The 15,774-nt window shown below is 35.8% G+C and overlaps 1 protein-coding gene across 1 annotated transcript in view; it reads left to right on the forward strand.

The window, feature by feature from the left end:
- The first annotated feature begins 310 nt into the window (after nt 1-310).
- itga3a (integrin, alpha 3a) overlaps nt 311-15,774 on the forward strand; it is a 32,239-nt gene continuing 16,775 nt past the window's right edge. Inside the window, exons 1-9 of the mRNA XM_065275799.2 lie at nt 311-651; nt 11,804-11,928; nt 12,377-12,474; nt 12,570-12,807; nt 12,900-12,995; nt 14,046-14,256; nt 14,352-14,545; nt 14,752-14,846; nt 15,513-15,649. Coding sequence (XP_065131871.1) covers nt 323-651; nt 11,804-11,928; nt 12,377-12,474; nt 12,570-12,807; nt 12,900-12,995; nt 14,046-14,256; nt 14,352-14,545; nt 14,752-14,846; nt 15,513-15,649 — 1,523 coding nt within the window. The 5' untranslated portion in view covers nt 311-322. The remainder of the gene's footprint in view (nt 652-11,803; nt 11,929-12,376; nt 12,475-12,569; nt 12,808-12,899; nt 12,996-14,045; nt 14,257-14,351; nt 14,546-14,751; nt 14,847-15,512; nt 15,650-15,774) is intronic.

The following is a 15,774-nucleotide window of genomic DNA, read 5'->3' on the forward strand; positions in this document are numbered from 1 at the left end:
CTACATGTTCATGTTGTGTTGTTTGTGAAACAAACAATTACAAAGAAATAACAATAAACGCCCTGAAAATATTAATCATTCCCTGAGCAACAAGTTGTTATTCTCATCGCACAGACAAAACAATGCACAATTCACCTTCAGTGTTCTTGTTTAAATCATCGGTTTAGCCTCCACAATACTAGTTTTCTTGTTGTTTTGTCAAAATGAAACTGGGTGTGTGTAGTCTAGCATGTGCATGTCTGTCCTCTGTCAAGGTGGCCGCGCGCCGCTTTTTCAATGCCCTCCAGTCAGGTTTTAACCTATGAGCGAACACCCCGGAAGAATGACTAACATGAACAATGATTTCGCGGTGTCTGATCAATCCGCTCCTGTTCATACCCGGCCAGATTCATCTCCCTCCGATCGTGACAAACCAAAAAAGTACGGATTTGCAGCCCCACAGAGACCATTTGGAAAAATGAGTGTGTTTTATCTGCACAGGCTCCATATAAACACGGCTGTAGCGGTGTTCGTGCTGTGCGCAGTTCACTGCTGTCAAGCGCTCAACTTGGATGTGAAGTTTCCAGTCGTCAAGGAGGGGAAAACGGCAGGCAGTTTATTTGGACTTTCTGTTGCACTTCATGAGCAGTTTGTAAAAGAACAGAGATACCTGTAAGTATGTTTCATTGTGAATTACAAGTAGGGTCAAGTGTAATGGGATAGACACGATTTTCCTCAGGCAACCTGTTGCAAGTTGTGTTGCTGTGAGTGATTTTATATTTATTAATGGAGGCTGCAAAGTATTTCTGATTTGGTAAAGAAATTGATAACATCGTGCACGTCTAATTGTTTACCCCACATATTGATACAACAATGAAAGATGGTTATCGTTTCTGGTTTTTTTCGAAGGTGTGGCGGTAAATTAACTCAGGTAAATGATTAACAACGTAAAGCTCCATTTCACAATAGGACTCGGTGTGTGATCAAAACTGTAGGAGGTCAGACACTTGTTTCGTCATAGTTAATGGTAGCTACAACAAAAGCTTGTTTTCAATTAAATTAGTTATTCTTCAGACATGGATTTTTACTATAGTTAACTGTAGTAAAGTGTATATTGTACTACACTTTTTTTAATTTACTATGTTTTGTAGCTACTGTAGTATAACTATAGTGAATTGATAAACTGTTTTATTCTTTAATATTTACTATGGTACAGTTCAAAAACCCTATATTATTTAGGAAATAGTCAATACTAAAGTATACTGCAGTATTTGTTAACATAATGTAAAAGTACAGTATATATCAAGATGTCCTAATGTCACTGTTTGTGATGTAACCTAAAAAAAAGCTTGTTCAAATTTCACATTTTCTAGTTTTCAAGACAAAACTTTACTGTGATTTATACATTTATTAGATTACACCAACAAAAGTAAATTGTAAGGCTTATGTTTAGCATAGATTATTGAAATAACACTTAAAGAGTTTGGTTCCAAAACGAGAAAAATCTAGTTTTTTGTATTGTGCATTTCAATTAATATCAATCAAATTGCAGTTTGATGTAAGCCTTAATAACAAAAAATAATATAATAATACTGCTAAGTAGCACAATACATCACAATAAAAACATGATAACATAATAATAAACATGTTTTGACAAAAAATTTAAAACAGAGTTATTTCGTAACCAAACTCTTCACTTGTAGGTTAACATTTTTACAGTCAGTTTAGTAATGGATCAAAGTAATATTTTAGGCAAAGAGTCAGGAATTACATGTGAAATAGTAACATATTAAGTGACTGAACAAGTAAATGAATCCCAGTTTGTAATTTTGGCCTTGTGTTCGAGGCCTTGTATGTTTCCACATTGATATTGTGCCCTTGATGAAAACTCTGTACATGCTGACCATTTTATATGGTTATTTCCTGGTGGCAGTTACCATTGCTTGCTGTTTCAATTAATATATTTGACTAAATAAATAGAAACAAAAGTGAGACCTTACATTTAATATGGAAATATTTTGCGTGGAGCTTTAAAGATAATTGAACAAGGCAGTGAATCAAATAGATTACCCACAACGGATGTTATTAGCATCACAGTGCATTGTCTTAATGGTATTACATTACATCTTGCTCAACGATGTTTGGTGAAAAGGGTGCAGCATGTGTATCTCAACTCAGATTTGCAAAAACACAGCTATTACAGATGCCGCTTGAGATTGGACTGAGAATACATATACAGTCACGCACTAAAGACATGTGTATTGGTTTGCATGCTTTAGTTAGTTATCATATCCCCAGGAAATAAGAATTCCAGAGATTTCGCAATGGAAGCCATACATCTGCATTCGCTCGTATTTTTAATGTTTATTATTAGAAACGAGTATGCTATGCAAAACACATTCGAGTCCAACTTTGATTAAGATTGCATTTGAGCAAATATAACACAACAAAGTAAAGTCATTACTTTTTGAAACCACTGTAAAAAATAAGGATACTGCTGTAGCATGTTAGTTGTTGACAGATCTATACATAACACAACACCCCTGTCGATTCAATTGTCAAATCAGTTGTGATGCTAACAACTGTATTTTTAGAGTAGCTTTTACTGATATTCTTGGAAGTGCATACGGATGTGTGATTGAGCCTTGAAGCAGGAAATGTTAAAACAACTTACACATGTCTCTCGTATATAACAAGTAGCTTCTCCAGATATTGAATGTGAATTAAAGTATATATATATAATAATAAAACCACAAACACTCCCGCTTGACCTGATTTTGCCAAGTGAAGAATGACCTCAGGGCAACATATTGTGTTGACCCAAGGACAACTTTTTTAAAATAAAACCTAAACCCACTCGATCTAGTGGTTGATGTCCTAAGGGCAACATTATGTTGACCCTGGTACATCAACCAATTGGCAAGTCAGAAGGGCCAAACAGCCCCATGCTATGCATATATTATTTGTGCTTGATTTTTGAGAGCACAGCAGAGATATCAGATGATTTAAGGATTCTGTACACTAGAAACACTAGAAACTGTGATTTGGTTTTATACAGGCACACATCGGCCTGACTGCCATGTGATTGCTGCCCCTGACTGTGACACACAGTGTTGTGTTGCGTAGTCGGACCAGAAAATTAGGAAATAAAAAATGCATGTAACAGACTCATAAGACATAAATCATAAGACATTAAGTCTCTATTGTTAGCAGATTTAGGAAACTACCATCACAATGGTGGTCTCTGGAATGGGGGTCTGCCATTGTGCCCCTTTAATGATATCCTTTCAAAACCACTACAGGGTAAATGTTTGCTGTTCGTCACATAATGTAACTAAAATTTAAAGTTATAAAACAACCATTTTCTTTGCTCAAATGTTTGTGGCTTTGTCATCGTACAAGTGGAGTAGTCCCAGCCAATGTGAACTTGCAGAATCCATTTTCTTATGGCTTTCTAATTGCTTGTCATTGACGATCCAAGACCTTCAAGCTATTCGTTTTTATTGGTTGAGAAGCTGAATCTGAAGGAAACACTTCAAATGACTAAAGGAGATTTTTCTATAAATTGGAATAATTATTTCACATGCTTATAAAAGACAGCCCTGCCTTAGACTCAGAGATTTATGTACACATTAACCGTTCAGAGATCTACTTGATCTTGATCCAAGGACGATAGTAACCCAAGCAACAATATAATTGAACCGGCTTGACATTCATCATCTGGTACAGCCTATAAAGAGCTGGCTCAGTCTTTGTGTGCCACAGGCTAGAATGATACACAAGGATGCCCTGTGTTGGGGGATCTTTGGTCATTTGTCCCAAATGTCGTACCCTAATAACCTGTTTTCTCCCTGATGTGAATAATTTAAAGGGCACCTATATCATTGCTAAAAACAACGCTATTTTGTGTATTTGGTTTAATACAATGTTTTGGCGTGGTTTATGATTAAAAAAAAACTATTTTCCACATACCGTATATTTTTGTAGCTCCAGATTTCACTCTCTTCCTGAAACACTCAGATTTGAAAGCTCTGTGTCCCCGATTGGCCAGCTAATCTGTATGTTGTGATTGGCCTGACGTCAGCAGGAAATGTGACGCTCCTTACCATGTTTGAAAGATTCGCTCACAATGCAATGCTAACAGGAGTTAACTTACAGGCTGTGAGTCCAAGCGGGAGGAATTATTATAATGTCGGTCTTGTCTACATCACCAATCCCAGGAAGTAGTGATGCACCGATGTATCGGCCGCCGATATTTATCGGCCGATTTTTGATGAATTTGAAACCATCGGCATATCGGCAATAGCACGAGAAAGGCAGATACTAGGGATGCACCGATTCCACTTTTTTGGAATACGAGTACAAGTACGAGTACTTGCATTTCAGTACTTGCCGATACCGATACCGAGTACTTAATAAAAAAACATGATTTAAATTTACAGGTAACAGCTTTAGTCATATAATTTAACAAAAAAACAAAGGACTAGTTTTCCAGTTTGTTGTAAACTCTGCCTCTTTGGACAACACAAGAGGCATTAACCCCTTACACGCTGCTCAAACATAGACATTTCTCAGACCGTGGTATAGATTCCAGGTATTGGGGGACTTTTAACGAGTACGAGTACTTTTGAAAATGTGGTATCGAGGCCGATACATACCAGTATCGGTATCGGTGCATCCCTAGCAGATACCGATTGTTTATTAATTAAATGCATAAAGAAATCCATTATATGTAAAAAAATTAGTTAATGTTGTTAATAAAATAAATGCTGAATAGCAAAAACCACCTTTGAAGGTTGTCATGCTGTCTTATTATATTTGTTTTAGCTTAATTTGTGCCTCTCTTATTATGTTGGTCAGTTGAATTTTAATTAGATCAAATCCATGTTCAGTGAAAATAATTTGAATAATTTGAAACTAGCTAATAGACCAACTGTATAGTATTGTATACAAGTGTTTAATATCGGTATCGGCCAGAAGTTGTCTGTTTAAATCGGTATCGGTAACAACCCAAAAAATCCTATCGGTGCATCCCTACCAGGAAGTAAACTGTTGCCTACAATCCATGTGTTTGTTGTAGTCCAAGAAAAGAGATACACACTTACACACCAGAGGAAATGTAAATCGTGAATCGGACCATAGGTGCTCTTTAACAAGAGCGAGAGAAGTGATTATTTAGCACTAATTTAAGAACAATTAAGATCTTTAATTTGTTCATCATAAATCCCTGAACACAAACACCTTTGCATTTCTGTCAGAAGTCTCTATAAAGTTCATTTGAAATGACCACTAAGGTCTGGTAATTTACTGCTTGAACAATTACGGTAGATTAACTCCATTTGACACTTGGGGCTGAGGTTGCTCACAGCAGGCACAATTTAGTCAGTCTTTTATATTGTTGAGTTATGTTGTAGACAATTTAATGACTTTTTTTATTTACAGGCTTTAACTGCTTCAATAAAAAGCTCAAATTAAGCTGTATGAATTACAGACTTGTTACAAAAAGATAAACTAAACCAATCATCCAGTTATCTCCAAAGTTTATTTTATATATAAGGAGTTCAGATGCAAAACTCTCTAAGTGGGGCCGGCATGTTTTTCTGTGAATGAGCATCTTTTTAATCAGGTTCTTATGTTTAGGTTCAGTAATTTAACTTAAATGGCAATGAAAAGAGTATAAGTATTTCAGTAAATGAAATGCCTTATTATGTATTTGCTGCAAAACCCTCAAGTGCATTCAAGCTTTTTCTGGCAAAAACCTCCACTTCTAAAAAAAAACCCACTTCTTTGTACAAGACCATAAATGGTTGCAAAATCACAAAAAAATGCCACTAAACATTGCAAATGATGCAAGTAAAAATTATGAAACTGAACACATAAGAGGACACTGTGATCCATGTCGCTGCCACATTCAGATTGTATTCAGGTTCAAGTTCTCACAAAAGGCATACAGGTTTAAATGTGATCCATGTTTCACATTCATCTTTGGTTAATATCATTATCTCATTTTTGACCGAGGTGGCGTTTAGTGGCTTTTGCTTGTAGTCAGTTAATAAAGTTATCTTAATCTTTACTGGATTTATGGTTTAGCTTAGTTTAGTGAATGTCCCTTTGTTGCATTTTTTTTTTGTTTTTCATTTTTTGTGTACATGTGTGGGAGATGCATTTGACCTGTCTGAACCTGAATCGGCACAGCACTGCCAAAACATATCCAAAGTTCCAATTAAGCATTTTGTTTATAGGGAGTCAGTCTCATTTAGTGAGATGTTTTTTTGCTTTTTGGGCTGCTCTTATGTACTTAGGCCTTTACAGTATCTTTTGTGTACAGTACTTTCACATTTTATTTTAGATGTAGACTGATCAAATATTGCTACAACACACGTGACTGCTACTCATTCAGAGAAACCACCAAACACACCTTCTTCACCGGGTCACAGGAAGTACTATTGTTGTATATGCTGTATATGTACGAGGTACTTGTTATTTTTTTAAGCAAAAAGAAAGGCTCATGGAAAAGATTATATTAATCTGTTTTAATCTATTCCTCACATTGCCTTTGAGGTATGTGGTGCTCCTCTGGTATTAGACTTGTGTTTAATTGTAGTAAAGGTCATGTGTATCTGTTCAAGTATAAACTGCTTCATTTGTAGCTAGACGGGTTACACATCACTACACAGACTGCAACAGTGAAACTGTATTCACTGCAGTTTTTCTGTGTTATAAATCAGCTCGAGAAAGGAGGATTTTTATATCTATGTCAAGTTTCGATGGCAAGAATGCTTTGGGAAGGTCCATGCTTTATTTGTCACTTTGTTTTATTTTGTTTGCTTTGCAGAATTTACAAGTTTTATGCCCAAAAGCATAACGTCATTTATCGTGACTGCCTCTATGAATCTTAGAAATAACTATAGGCCTTTTTTGTTTTACCTTTTTTTAGACTTCGATGTAAAGTCATTGCATGCAAAACACTTACTAAATGCGCCAGACATCCTAACCACTGGTTTCCTGTTGGGCCAACTTTGTTTTCTCTGCTCCATCCTTTATCTTCATTGCATTTTGTCTGTTTGATGACATAATTTGCACTGCACAAATTTTAAAGGTCGGATTTAAATGTATAGGGGTCTTGTTAAAGATAAACTTCAGCCACGCACTTGTTTCTAACAAGGAACAGCACAGTTTGTTTAAGTGTCCTTAACTTAAGCCCAGTACACACCACAAGATAATCGGGCAGAATTTGGGCCGATTTTTCCCCTCCTAGGGAAGATCGTCTATGTGGTTGAACCGGTTATCTTATCAGATTTTTATGTGGTGCACGGTGCGACTGAGAGCGAAGCACTGGCCCAATCGGGCAAATGACAGTACTGTTTACTGGCCCGAACGTCTCGCACGCTGGCCCCGGGCCACCAGGCAGTCCTTTATGTTGAGCCCTGCATCAGAGATGTAAAAAAGCAGTTCATTTCATACCTTTATTCTTTATACCTGTTGTACCTGTTTGTATACTGTAAAATCACGTTTGCTGCAAGAGACATTGCGAGATCTCCGCGAGATTTCCCGTATTCTCAAGAAACTTGCGTTGTTTATGACGTTTATCTTATAGAGACAGTGCGCAACATGTCATAACCTGAAAACCACGCCCACCAGGGGACAACAATCCATCCGTTTCCATTGACTTTGTATTGCGAGAGGCTGCCTCCTTGTCATTTATGACTTATAACAAAAACAGAATAATACATAAAAGCTGCTGTGTGTCAGGGTGTACAGCTAACAAGCCAAAAAACCCAGAAATTAGTTTTTATTAGTTGTCGACCCCAAAAAAATGATCATTTAAAGACACAAAAGTGGAAACAGGCAACTTTTCATAGTACTACTATTAGTAGAACTGCGCCCAGACGGAAACGTAGTTGGCGATCTGCTTTTTTCTCCTTAAAAGCTGGGTTTTACGGCTCGACAGCTTATAAACATCTATTTCTGTTTTTGTTTTTTGGCTTCTTCGCTGTACACATTGTCACACAGCAGCTTTAAGCATTATTTTGTTTTTGTTATAAGCCAGAAATGAGGAGGCGGCCTCTCGCAATACAAAGTCAATGGAGGCGGTTGGATTGTTCATGACCACGTAGTGGCACTCCACACACTATGGAAACAAAAGTGTTAAATCGTCAATTTTTTTATGTGGTCTCTCGCATTTTCAAAATCTGATAAGATTTAAAAAAAATCTTTTGGTGTGGCACTAGCTTTAGGACGTTTTTTTTCTTATTGTTGGTTTTGCTGGTGTTTTGAATTAATATTATGTTTTATACTTTTTTATTGCTGCACTGTGATTGAATAAGCCAAGACTGAAAACGGTGAGCTGCTGTTGATCTGGAATCGTGGATGATTTATTGATGTATCTGGGTTTTTAATGTTAGATGCTCCCTCATTTCTAAGTTGCCTTGAATAAAAGTGCCTGCAAAATGAGAAAATAATTAATCAATAGTATTTTTTTATTTATGATAAATACTCTATTTTGCAAATTTAGTACATTTAGGATCAGAAGTTCAATTGATCAAGAGTTCAGATTCATAAAATGTTGTATTAGATGTTTAGCAGAAATTCTTAAATGAACTCCTCCTCTCTACTGTAAGCATGTCTAGATCGTGATTTTACTGCTGGTTACTATGTAGCTAAGAGAAGAATCAGACATTCTTTCTTTATCATTCACCTTTCTCTTGACTTTCTCATTTCCTGTGTTGTCCTTGATAAAACCAGATTTAAGAGTCACATGACAGGCATGGAGCAAGAACACAAGCGGATGGGTGGCGTTGGTGATTTGAGGAGGGGGCGAAAGTGGGGGTCCAAATGATATAATGCCCACATGGGTGGGGGTTGCCTTTTATCTCACCTTTTGTTTTTCATTGCCAGTCCATGCCTGTCACCTTCATCTTACTCTTTATCTTTTTCATCTCTCCCCCTCTCTCGACTTTGTGTATGTCCTCATTACAGTATAACTCATCACACTGTGAGACGCGTATGAACAAGTGAATTGGAATAAACCCACTTTAAGAATATAATGAAGGAATTGTGTCAAATTGAGCAAAGAGGATTATATTTGAGTTCCCTTGGGAAATTATTACTGTTCACTTCATGGGCAAGGGAAATATTTAGGGACAAATAAAACATAAATGAAAAATAAAATGAAAAAGTGTGAAAATAAAACAAAACATTTATGAAATTCAACTTTATTAAGTTGTTTTTAAGGTAAAACAGTCCACCAGGAACACCAGAGGAATGATTGCTTCTCTTTTGTTTTCAATGAGATTTCTGTGAATATATTGGCCGTTTATAGATAGTGTAATGTAAATTTATCCGAACATAAAATGGAGCATTTAAATAAAGCAAACTAAACTCTTCATTTAAGAGGTTTACCACATGCCCCTGTCATGTTCAGCTACATGTCAGCCCTTTAACTTTGTAGTAAATAGGCATCATGTTGTTTAGGCATGTGATACAATATTAAATGCTTAAATTGCAATGATATTGTGTTTTACCAAACTTTATGTGACACATAACTTCTCGGCTTAAGGAACGAATTCACTGTTGATAACAATGTCATACACTATACATTTCCGATAAAACTCATCAAGCAGAATTTTAAGAAGATAAATTAACCGCATCGGCCATTCGTTATCCCGTAAGATACAGGTCACGATCTGATGAGAGCTCATCCTTCATAAAGCCGAATATTTATGAGGCCTCAGGCAGCAAGGTTGGATAAAATAGCAACTAAAGTATGTGTCCAAAAATCATGAAACTTTAATGCCGCAGGACTCCAGGCAGCTCTGCTGTAGTGATTATTATTTCTGTTGTGCACGCCGAAAAATGTTGAAATAAAATTGATTGATTTTGTAATGATTTTTAATGAAAAGCCTCTTTAATTCTGCTCACATTTTAAAGACCCTTGAGGATTATATCTGATCCATTACAGCAGATCTAAATGTCTCTTAAGCCTGTATATTTAATGATGCACGGTTTTGTGACATGAGTCCCAGACAGTACATGAGGATTAAGAATGCAGGACTCATTGATATTTATTGCTTATGGAAATGACTTGGTTATTTTTGACCCATAATAGGTAAATATTGGACTGCTGGGTTATTATACCCCATAGTTGCATAACAACAACCCAGCATGGGGTCATTTTTTAACCCAGCACGTGTTCTGTCCAATATTTACCCATTTTGGGTCAAAAATAACCCAGCCATTTTTAGAGTATACGCTGCTAAAAACAAGTACAAAACTGTACCTTTTCTGTTGCTGGGGTGGTACCCTCATAGATTGATTTTTGTACCTTTATGGGTATACACCACATTGAAATGTTGTAAGTTTTGGGGTACAATATTATAACCTAAGGACCTATAGTGTGTACATTAAGGACGCAAAATGTACCACTCAAACTTTAGGGGTACAAAACGGTTAACTGTGTAAAGGTACACAGTAGATCCTCAAGGTACTGTATAATGTACCCAAAAAGGTAGAACATTGTATTATGTTTAGTATACCTGTAAAGATACAAAACAGAACCTTAGGGTATCACCCTAGGGACAGAAAAGGTACAGTTTTATACCTTTTTTTATAAGTGTTGCATAAGTGCATTACGTTAACCAATCCTCAGTCTATTACACAAACCTATTCACCAAATCCACGTGTGAGTAAAATGTCATAGGGGTGGTTTCCCAGACAAGGATTAGCTTAAGATAGAACTAGGTCTTAGTTTAATTAGGAAATATATCTAGTTTTAACAAATATGCCTTACTCCCTTGTGTGCATTTTGAGGCAAAACATATGGCACGGATGTATTTTTTAAGATATGTCAGTGCAAGTTGTTTTTTAGTTTGGACAGCTCTAGTTTGGACATTTGTTTTAGTCTAGGACTAGTCTAATCCCTGTCCAGGAAACCACCCCATAAACTTTATCTATGACTTATTTATTTTGTATGTTAATCATAAACAAAAGGCTTGTGCAAAGTAGTTAAAAACCTATTTTTCAAAAGAATTACAGTATTACAGTAATGAGAATCACCATCATGGATAATGGGATTTATAAAAACTGAAACGTAAAACATTCAGATCCATCACAGTAATAGGAATGGGGGAATAATGTAGCAATGGATTTACATTACAAATGACTTGGGTGGTTTCAACCCATAGTTGAGACAAAATATAGGATAGTTCAACCCAGAATTTGCATTAGGTTAAGCCTAATATGGACAACCCAATCAATTGGTTTAAATTAACCTATGCTGGGTTGTTTTATACCATGGTTGGGCCAAATATAGACATTATCTTGGTCAATTTAAAACAACGGTTGGGTTTTTTCAAATTTTACCCACAATGGGTTAAAACAACCCAGCATTTTTAGAGTTTAAATGTATTTTGCAAATGTAGTAAATTACTTCATATTCTCTTTGCAAAACATAAATCATTTTTAGTTTTTGATTAAGAGGTAAAGTTATCTGTACAGTACATGTTTTTGACTGCTTTCACCGTTGTGCATTGTGCTCTTGTAGTAATGGGTTTAAACAAGTTCTTCCAAGTCACAATCATTTCGTGTAACCCGACAAGCCCAGACAGCTATGAGTAAGACATGCTTGAGTTTATGTGCAGTGTGCAATAAGGTTAGAGGATAGAGTGAAATACAAGGGATAGGCGAAGAGGTGCAAGTGAATTTATTTCCTTTTCTTGAAAGTCTTCATGTGCTTTTTGTCTCATACAACCAGTACTGTGTTCACGTTGGATAAAATCCTGCCCCAGGACAGGCTTTAGCTCAATAAGATTTTTACTTGTTTCAGACTTCTTGTAGGAGCACCTAAGGAGAAGGCGGAGCCTGGACTGCCAGCCAATGAGACTGGAGATATGTATGCCTGTCCAATCACAACAGATCCCAAAGACTGTAAAAGACTGAACCTTATTAAAGGTACAATTTGTAAGATATTTGCAGTAAATTATCCAATAAACCACTACTCCAGTGTTATATATTTTGTCCAGCTGATTACTATCAATATCATTTTTCATCTGTTGATTCCAGCCTTTTGTTGTTGATTTTTGTATTGTTGCTGTCGTTGTGAAAGATTAATTGATAAACTACAAACTGTCCAATTATTACATAATACTTTGAATTAATAATTCTTATTATTATAAAAGCATTACATTTGAAAGTTTAAGCCAGTTTTTTATGTAATGCAATATATTATCATTTTCTTATTTCACGCAGTGCACTGTTAATACACAGGGCAAAGAAATGATCAAGAAGTGTGGTGGCACATTACAAACCTTTTTAGCTTGAATCATTTATTTTTATGTAGTAGATAGGCAGGTAGTGCTTATATAATATCTAGATTATTGTGAATTATTTTGTTAAACAGATCTTGAAGAGAAATCAGATCCTAACATGGAGATAATTGAAGGAATGTGGTTAGGTGTGTCTGTTGCCAGTCAGAATAAACCAGGTGGTCGTGTATTGGTGAGTATCATGATAATATTAATTTTCTCTTCCTCATGTTGAAACTAAATTCATAATAATGCAATATTCATACAATATAACTCACGATTTAATAGGCATGCGGCCATCGTTACATTCGGAACATGTCGTCCATCTACCGCATGATTGGAAGATGCTACATTCGTGGAAATGATTTCCTGTATGACGAAAAGGACCATCAGTGGCAGTTACATGAAGAGATGTGTGACCCCAGTAGTACTATGGAAAATGAGGGCATGTGTCTTGCTGGTATGTCTTCAGCCTTCACGCAGAATGAGATCGTCCTTGGCTCACCTGGATGCTACAACTGGCAGGGTAAGGGAATTTCATGTAAACTAATATTTTATCTGATTCTAAAACAAGTAAACAATGTTTGCTAAATCTGACGATTTTCTCTTAATTTGCAGGGAATGCTATTCTGAAGTGGCATAGCCCTAAGGATGTTTATACTACAATAAAGAGCAAGTTTCAAAAATTTCAAGATCAAGCAAATATTTACATTGGTAAGGTAATGGCACAGCTTAGAATAGATAGCAAGCCATTCATTTACGTTTTCATTTTTCTGCATTTGGCAGACGCTTCTATCCAAAGCGAATAACAGTGCGCTATACATTTTTTATTATTAGTAAGTGTTTATCAAGTATCAAAGCTACAACCTTTGTGCTGCTAATGCAATGCTTTACCATTAGAGCAACTACATTAAAACTTCATTTTATCTGGAACTCATAACCAAAAACATAAATATTTGCATGTATTTTGTTAGTAGATTTTAAGTTCAAATAAAGGGGCCTACAGTGTTTTTAAAATGTACATTTTAATTGTATAAGTCTCTTCTGCATGAATTAGTGGTAAACATTATATTGGCAGAAGTGAATATTAGGCAAAGTATAGAATGCCACATTTTATTAAGATTTGATTTTGTTTCAAGTTCCAACACTTAAATGCTTCACCAACATTAGTTTTATTCTAACAGTTGTCAAATTCTGATTCCATGATTATTTTTAATGAATATTAGGGATGCACCGATAGGATTTTTTTGGGCCGATACCGATTTAAACAGACAACTTCTGGCTGATGCCGATATTAAACACTTGTATACAATACTATACAGTTGGTCTATTAGCTAGTTTATTTCTGCATCAAATTATTTTTACTGCACATGGATTGGATCTAATTAACATTCAAATGACCAATATAATAAGAGAGGCACAAATTAAGCTAAAACAAATATAATAAGACAGCATGACAACCTTCAAAGGTGGTTTTTGCTATACAGCATTTATTTTATTAACAACATGAACTCATTTTTTTTTACATATAATGGATTTCTTTATGCAGTTAATTAATAAACAATCCGTATCGGCCTTTCTCGTGCTATTGCCGATATGCCGATGGTTTAAAATTAATCAAAAATCGGCCGATAAATATCGGCGGCCGATACATCAGTGCATCACTAATGAATATTCATATTTGTGTTAAACCACAATATCTAGTTATTTTGCTATTGAACAATTTATTCCAGTCACAACTAACATTATAACTTTATTTTTTAGGTTATTCTGTAGCTACGGATCAAGGCATATTAAGCAAAGATAAATACACAGTGGTAACAGGAGCACCAAGGGACAAAGCCAAAGGATCAGTGATGATGGCCCAATCAGAAACCACTGGAGGAAACCTCATATTACAAAGCACTCTCAAGGGGGAGCAAGTAGGATCTTATTTTGGCAATAGCATTGCTATTGTGGATCTTAACAATGACAGGTAAAGACATTTATTATATTATTTGTCTAAAACTAGAAATTTAAAACTGGAAATAGGTGTACAATAATGGAGTCTTCATGGAACTTCTTATGCAGTTGGAAGGATTTGATTGTTGGAGCACCGTTTTATTTTGACCGGAAAAAACTTGAAGGCGGGGCGGTGTATATCTATATGAATCAGAATGGAGTTTTCCGTAACAAAGCCGACTTGGTCCTCTATGGATCTAAAGACTCTGCCTTTGGAATGGCTGTTGTGGCTATCGGTGATGTTAACCAGGATGGCTTCCAAGGTAGGATTTGTTTACTTGCTTTGCACTCTAAGTAATATGGATGTTGTAGTCATTTAATGCTAATGTGCCGTTTATTTGCATTTTATTTTGTGTCAGTCAGTGTTGCACAAGCTGAAGCAAGAACATTTTACTCTGCTGCCTTCTTGTGGTTTTATTAAGAAATATTTCTCGTTGATGGTTTCCTGCTTTATACTTGTCTATCACAGATTTTGCTGTTGGTGCTCCATATGATGGGAATGGAAAGGGCAGTGTGTCTATATGGTTGGGTAACAAAAACGGCATATCTCCCAAGCCTAGTCAGGTGAGATTGTATTTTTTTAAGACGTTTTGAAATAAACTGAATTTGACCCTGTTTACTTTCTAAATAAATGTTTCTAGTTTTATCAAAAATAATTTGATTTATCCAGTATTTGGTAGTAACTAGAGTATTATGCCCCCGGTTTCACAGACAAAGCTTAAGGTTACTCCTAGACTAAAAGACATGTTTGAGCGTCTCAACTAAAAACACACACTTGCACAGACAGATCTTAAAATTTGCCAGCCCAGTGCCATTGATTTGTCTCAAGAATCAAGATACACACACGTCTTTTTTAAAGCGTGTTTATAAATAACGCTTAAACATCTTAATTGAACTAAGACCTATCCTGGCTTTAGCTAAGCCATGTCTGTGAAACCAGGCCATGGTGTTTTAAATAGAAGTACTGCAATAGCGTGACAATAATATGCAAGTTGTTTTAAATCCAAGTGTTAAATTGATGCAAATTAATTGTTTTACAGTTTACATTGCTTAAAAGAGTTGAATTAACAATTACAGAGTTTAATGTAGTATCAAGTTTTATTTTACACCATTAGTTGTTAACACTGCCAGTCTGACTACTGTTCCACATGGCATACAGTACATAAAAGAGGACACACTAGGACACTTCATTGCAAATGTATCACTTTTGCACCTGCAATATTTCCTCAGGTCATTTATGGAAAAGATATCCCAGCTGCTGGATTCCAGACATTTGGCTATTCCATCAGCGGTGGTTTGGATGTGGACAAGAACAGTTACCCAGATATCGTGGTTGGATCATTAGATGACCGCGTGGTTTTGCTTAGGTGATTTGACAGTTTGCTTATATTTGTAACACATTTATGCATTTGGAAGACACTTTTATCTAAACTTATATTTCACAAGCATCAAGCTGGGATATAAAAAAACATTGACTAGTGTTGTGATTTCA

Source organism: Paramisgurnus dabryanus, chromosome 3 (genome assembly GCF_030506205.2).
Source record: "Paramisgurnus dabryanus chromosome 3, PD_genome_1.1, whole genome shotgun sequence".
Classification (NCBI taxonomy): Eukaryota; Metazoa; Chordata; class Actinopteri; order Cypriniformes; family Cobitidae; genus Paramisgurnus; species Paramisgurnus dabryanus.